General features: G+C 50.4%; 1 protein-coding gene across 2 annotated transcripts in view; it reads right to left on the bottom strand.

Moving 5' to 3' along the window:
* Positions 1–484: 484 nt before the first annotated feature.
* Positions 485–7,111, bottom strand: part of nicn1 (nicolin 1) — a 7,171-nt gene continuing 544 nt past the window's right edge. The window contains exons 2-7 of one of the 2 annotated variants that reach the window (XM_079373149.1): positions 4,686–4,829; positions 3,753–3,932; positions 3,488–3,601; positions 1,535–1,603; positions 1,098–1,202; positions 485–702 (exon numbers count right to left, since the gene is read on the bottom strand). In XM_079373149.1, the coding sequence (XP_079229275.1) occupies positions 661–702; positions 1,098–1,202; positions 1,535–1,603; positions 3,488–3,601; positions 3,753–3,932; positions 4,686–4,829 (654 nt within the window). In that variant the 3' untranslated portion in view covers positions 485–660. Of the gene's footprint in view, positions 703–1,097; positions 1,206–1,534; positions 1,604–3,487; positions 3,602–3,752; positions 3,933–4,685; positions 4,830–7,111 lie in introns of both variants that reach the window. The other variant, XM_079373148.1, reaches the window with a different exon arrangement.

Raw genomic sequence — 7,111 nt, 5'->3', positions numbered from 1 at the left:
CAGGTGGAGTAGAGACAGACAGGTGGAGTAAAGACAGACAGGTGGAGTAGAGACAGACAGGTGGAGTAAAGACAGACAGGTGGAGTAGAGACAGACAGGTGGAGTAGAGACAGACAGGTGGAGTAAAGACAGACAGGTGGAGTAGAGACAGACAGGTGGAGTAGAGACAGACAGGTGGAGTAGAGACAGACAGACAGGTGGAGTAGAGACAGACAGGTGGAGTAGAGACAGACAGGTGGAGTAGAGACAGACAGACAGGTGGAGTAGAGACAGACAGGTGGAGTAGAGACAGACAGGTGGAGTAGAGACAGGCAGGTGGACGGAGGGCTCAGGTGTGAAAGTACCTTGATGTGATTAAAACGGTTCAGTCGATGAATAAAATGATGACTTTGGACATTTGGAGGTTTTATCATAAACTCCATATTTAAAGTGTTAAATGATCAGAACATATTTTTAACTTCTATTGGACAAAAAGTCTGAAAGCTTGATGATAAATAAAAAGTTTATTTAGTTTGATCAGCTGACCTTCAGGGCCACCGTACAGTGTATAAACAATAAATCCTTTAACATCTGTGTGCTCACGTCTGATTGGCTCTGAGACGTCTCCGTGGTTACAGAGCAACTTTCCTCTTCATCTTTAACGAAGGATCATCTCGCCGTCTACGTCAGGGAGAGCAGGTCGATGTCGTAACACCCGTCCACCTGAAAAAACACACACACACACACACACACAGAGACACACACACAGAGACACACACACACAGAGACACACACACACACACACACGTTAATCTGTGTGCCTCTGTTTCTGTGTGTGTCTGTGTGTGTGTCTCTGTGTGTGTGTGTGTGTGTGTGTGTGTGTGTGTCTTTGTGTCTGTGTCTCTCTGTGTGTGTGTGTGTGTGTGTGTGTGTGTCTTTGTGTGTGTCTCTGTGTGTGTCTGTGTGTGTGTCTCTCTGTGTGTGTGTGTGTGTGTGTGTGTGTGTGTGTCTTTGTGTCTGTGTGTGTGTCTCTCTGTGTGTGTGTGTGTGTGTGTGTGTGTGTGTGTGTCTCTCTGTGTGTGTGTGTGTGTGTGTGTGTGTGTGTGTGTCAGACTGACATCAAAGCGTCCGATGGAGGCCGTGGTCTGGTTGCTCTGCATCACCTCTGTCAGAGCCCACATCTGCTGCAGACTGGAGGAGACTGTGTGAGGGTCTGGGAGGCCCTGCTACACACACACGCACACGCACACACACACACACACGCACACGCGCACACACACACACACACACACACACACACACACACACACACACACACACACACACACACACACACACACACACACACACACACACACACACACACACACACACACACACACACACACACACACACACACACACACACACACACACACACACACACACACACACACACACACACACAGAAAGTCACTGAAGTGTTCCTCACGCTCCTCAGGACAATAAAATATAAAAACTACAAGCAGAAGAACAGACCTCCCCCCCCCGAGAGGAAACAGAATGACACGCGTACCTCCAGTTCAGGATGCTGGTCACCCAGGGTCAGGTCTGACAGCCAATCAGAGACCTCCTTCTCTGGGTCCTGGAAGATAGGAGAGGAGCAGTCTGTCACTCTGCCCCCCTAGTGTTTAAAATGTGTACTGCAGCCTAAACTCTAATCATCACAGAGAGCTGTCTCCCCCCCTCCTCTCACACAGGTCAGCATGTGGTGGACACTGTAGCTTCAGTGTTTAGCCAGCGCTGCATGTGATGGACACTGTAGCTTCAGTGTTTAGCCAGCTCTGCATGTGGTGGACACTGTAGCTTCAGTGTTTAGCCAGCTCTGCATGTGGTGGACACTGTAGCTTCAGTGTTTAGCCAGCTCTGCATGTGGTGGACACTGTAGCTTCAGTGTTTAGCCAGCTCTGCATGTGGTGGACACTGTAGCTTCAGTGTTTAGCCAGCTCTGCATGTAGAGACACTGTAGCTTCAGTGTTTAGCCAGCTCTGCATGTGGTGGACACTGTAGCTTCAGTGTTTAGCCAGCTCTGCATGTAGAGACACTGTAGCTTCAGTGTTTAGCCAGCTCTGCATGTGGTGGACACTGTAGCTTCAGTGTTTAGCCAGCTCTGCATGTGGTGGACACTGTAGCTTCAGTGTTTAGCCAGCTCTGCATGGGTCTGTAAAGCTTTCTGCGTTCTAACCTCTCTCCATGTTTCATCTCCAACATTGATCCTAGTTTGAGCAGCTTTCTGCTGCTGGAGCTTATTAGAAACATGCAGAGGCTTTTTAGCTCGGGTACAATCACTTCTATCTGAAGCAGTTCCACTGCCCGCTTCCATCGCTGCAACACCTGTTCACCTGATAACTGCTCTCATTAAACACTGGACTGTTGAACTTTTCTCACTGGTTCTTATTGACCCAGAAAGTTAGGTGGAGATTCTTGCTGGAGGAGCAGCAGCTCTGTGTGGACTTTAGCACAGGTGAGGTAAACTGAAGCAGCAGGGATTACACACTGCGTTTCTGTCCACTCTCTGTGGATGCTTCTAAACACCAGAAACACGGATCTTTACAGATCCGCCGCCCTGTGTTTTCCTGAAACCTGGCTCAGTGAACACATCCCGGAGAGCTCACTATAGCTACCGGATTTTCAGCTCCTCAGAGTGGACCGTCTCAAAGAGCTCTCTGGGAAGACGAGGGGAGGCAGATTATGCTGCTCCATAAATGAAGGAAGGTGCACAGGTGTCAGAGTGAAGCAGACGTGGAGAGTTACTGTAAACTGTTTTATTCCTCGCTTGTTATGGTCAGTGTTAATATCCCACCTCAGGCGTTACAGCATCTGGCTGACCAGATCGCAGAGGTAAAACCATCCTGACTCTCTGCTCATCATTCTCTCACACTACACTACTGTAATACAGGATTCACATCGCTCTGTTCCCCATGCTGCTTTGGGACTCAGTCTGATTCTCCTCATGCTGACCTCCAGGAGCTACAAACTGCTCAGCTTGTAGTAAGGACTGTAAAGAAGCAGACAGGCCTGCTTTCAGTGCACTGATTGGAGTGTTTTTGAACTCACTGACACGGTGCCATCATACATCAGCTTCTGTGAGGACCTGTGTGTGTGTACCAGGACCTTCTGCACATACAACAACAAGCTGACAGGAGTGGGGACTGGGACCTGTTCAAGCAGGACTGGGACCTGTTCAAGCAGGACTGGGACCTGTTCAAGCAGGACTGGGACCTGTTCAAGCAGGACTGGGACCTGTTCAAGCAGGACTGGGACCTGTTCAAGCAGGACTGGGACCTGTTCAAGCAGGACTGGAAGGCTATCAGGGTAGCTAAGAGGAGCTACAGTGAGAAGCTAACACAATGCTTCTCAGCTAACGACCCCTCAGCAGAAAGGCCTGAGAGGTCAGCAGCTAATATATGAAGAGTGCTGACAGTCCCTCCCCGTGGCCTTCACTGTGAGGTCAGACCATGGAACGTACCGGCACCACGTGAGGAAAGATCGTGATCTCCTCCAGACTGAAGGCGAGCCAGGCCGACGACGGCTGTCTGAGGATCAGCCTCACTGACATCACATGATCCGGATCCACCTGCATCTGAACCCACACACAGAAACGCACCTTTTCATTACAAGCCAGTTGTTATGTGAACTAGATCATCCAACAAAAAAAAAAGGGGGGGGGGGGGCGGTCCGACACCATGAGCGTCCAGACGTGATGATAGGACAGAGGGACAGACTCCACCCACCTGCGTCCTGTGGATGGAGTAGTAGTCCTGGGACCCCCTCTCAGTGTGGGGGTTGTCCATGAGGGGCAGGTCTCTGAGAGCCGTCACCCACCTAGCAGGGGCGTCCTGCCCGGGTCCCCTCCTCAGCAGACGCACAGTCAGGTAGGCTGTGTAGTAATTCTTAAAGGTGATCTCCTCCACCTGAAACACACACACTCGTTTACATCAGGCTACAGCACCAGCTAGTGGAGGGAGGCTGCGTTACAGCTTATAGGCTCCACCCCGGACTATAAAGAGTGAAAGGCTCAACTAAAGGTTGTTCAGAAAACAAGCGTCAGGGTTTGAGGTCGTTCACAGGAGAAAGTGATGAGTCATGTTAAAAAGGTGTTGCACATGACCAGTAGGGGGCAGTGCAGAGTGAACAACAAGGACAAACTGTAATGACCCTCCTCAAACATGTCTGACAGAATATCTGGGACGCCACGCCGAGCCACTGGCGGCGTGCACAGCACAGTGAGGAGGCGTCTGTGAGGCTGAGGTTGCAGGTATGGCGTTCAGCAGAAAGTGAGCTCTGGCTATAGTGGCGAGCGAGAGGAGGTTAACTTGTGATGTCACTGTGTCAAGAAGAGCTGCAGAGAAGTCACGTTTTTGAACGCTCTCAACAGCTCTGGCGCCCGTGTGGTCGCACTGATTCGTCTCATGCTGCATTTCTATTGGCTGGTTAGTTGATGTAGATGGTAGAAGCGTTCACATGGTGAGCTGATCGTCCTGAAGTCACTGTCAGGTGTTGGATCATGGTCTGTACCTGACATTACACTCTGACCACGCCCCACGCTTTCACTCTGGACACCTTCCAGGACGTCACAGGACCATAGGGGCGGAGCTAAGGAACACACTGATCCACTTCCTGCTGTGGGTCCGGTATGACATTAACACGCTCTGTGCTCCACTTACATTGACGGGCTTTCCAAAGGGCAGGGTGACGTCGACCACACAGACGCCGGAGTGGGCGGGGTCTTTCTTTGCTTCTCCAATGTGCAGGTAGACGGGAGGTTTGATGGTGCAGCTGACAGGTTTGATGTCATCGCCGCTCATCATCTGGAGACGACATGTCATACAGGTGAGCGGTGATGTCATACAGGTGAGCTGTGATGTCATACAGGTGAGCTGTGATGTCATACAGGTGAGCTGTGATGTCATACAGGTGAGCTGTGATAAAGGTGATATATGGAGGTGATAGCTGTGATGTCATACAGGTGAGCTGTGATGTCATACAGGTGAGCTGTGATGTCATACAGGTGAGCTGTGATAAAGGTGATATATGGAGGTGACAGCTGTGATGTCATACAGGTGAGCTGTGATAAAGGTGATATATGGAGGTGATAGCTGTGATGTCATACAGGTGAGCTGTGATGTCATACAGGTGAGCTGTGATGTCATACAGGTGAGCAGTGATGTCATATAGGTGAGCAGTGATGTCATACAGGTGAGCGGTGATGTCAGACAGGTGAGCGGTGATGTCATACAGGTGAGCTGTGATGTCATACAGGCGAGCGGTGACGTCATGCTGGTGAGCGGTGATGTCATACCGCTGAGCTGTGATGTCATGCTGGTGAGCGGTGATGTCATACAGGTGAGCTGTGATGTCATACAGGTGAGCGGTGATGTCATGCTGGTGAGCGGTGATGTCATGCTGGTGAGCGGTGATGTCATGCTGGTGAGCGGTGATGTCATACAGGTGAGCTGTGATGTCATGCTGGTGAGCGGTGATGTCATACCGCTGAGCTGTGATGTCATGCTGGTGAGCGGTGATGTCATACAGGTGAGCTGTGATGTCATGCTGGTGAGCGGTGATGTCATACCGCTGAGCTGTGATGTCATACCGCTGAGCTGTGATGTCATGCTGGTGAGCGGTGATGTCATACAGGTGAGCTGTGATGTCATACAGGTGAGCTGTGATGTCATACAGGTGAGCTGTGATGTCATACAGGTGAGCTGTGACGTCATACAGGTGAGCTGTGACGTAATACTGGTGAGCTGTGATGTCATACAGGTGAGCTGTGATGTCATACAGGTGAGCGGTGATGTCATACAGGTGAGCTGTGATGTCATGCTGGTGAGCGGTGATGTCATGCTGGTGAGCGGTGATGTCATACCGCTGAGCTGTGATGTCATGCTGGTGAGCGGTGATGTCATACTGGTGAGCTGTGATGTCATACAGGTGAGCGGTGATGTCATGCTGGTGAGCGGTGATGTCATGCTGGTGAGCGGTGATGTCATGCTGGTGAGCGGTGATGTCATGCTGGTGAGCGGCGATGTCATGCTGGTGAGCGGTGATGTCATACAGGTGAGCGGTGATGTCATACAGGTGAGCTGTGATGTCATACAGGTGAGCTGTGATGTCATACAGGTGAGCTGTGACGTCATACAGGTGAGCTGTGACGTAATACTGGTGAGCTGTGATGTCATACAGGTGAGCTGTGATGTCATACAGGTGAGCGGTGATGTCATACAGGTGAGCGGTGATGTCATACAGGTGAGCTGTGATGTCATGCTGGTGAGCGGTGATGTCATGCTGGTGAGCGGTGATGTCATACCGCTGAGCTGTGATGTCATGCTGGTGAGCGGTGATGTCATACTGGTGAGCTGTGATGTCATACAGGTGAGCGGTGATGTCATGCTGGTGAGCGGTGATGTCATGCTGGTGAGCGGTGATGTCATGCTGGTGAGCGGTGATATACAGGTGAGCGGTGATGTCATGCTGGTGAGCGGTGATGTCATGCTGGTGAGCGGCGATGTCATGCTGGTGAGCGGTGATGTCATACAGGTGAGCTGTGATGTCATACAGGTGAGCGGTGATGTCATACAGGTGAGCTGTGATGTCATACAGGTGAGCTGTGAAAAAGGTGATATATGGAGGTGATAGCTGTGATGTCATACAGGTGAGCTGTGATGTCATACAGGTGAGCTGTGATGTCATACAGGTGAGCTGTGATGTCATACAGGTGAGCTGTGATAAAGGTGATATATGGAGGTGATAGCTGTGATGTCATACAGGTGAGCATCGAGGAGAGGAGAGCTGACTTCACGGAAGTCTTTTCACTGACAGACACGCCCCCTTCTCGTATATCACTCAGTGATTGGACGCTGCGCAGGATCAGACTTCAGTTTAATAGGGGAGAAAAGAGGGAGATTAAAAAGAGGCTAAACGGAGCGTGGGACATTTAAACAGATGATGAACATCAGTGAGTTTGTAAAGAGTCGCTCTGTGATGAGCTGCCATTAAAAAGAGTCTGACATGAAGATTAACAACCAAATATGAAGCTCTACAACTTCTATCAATACATCCTTCATCTTCATCATCCCTCACACTGTTTGAA

This window comes from Symphodus melops (assembly GCF_947650265.1).
Source record: "Symphodus melops genome assembly, contig: scaffold_124, whole genome shotgun sequence".
In the NCBI taxonomy this organism is placed as follows: domain Eukaryota; kingdom Metazoa; phylum Chordata; class Actinopteri; order Labriformes; family Labridae; genus Symphodus; species Symphodus melops.
Note: the sequence above shows the minus strand (reverse complement) of the source record. Positions and strands in the feature narration are given on the sequence as shown.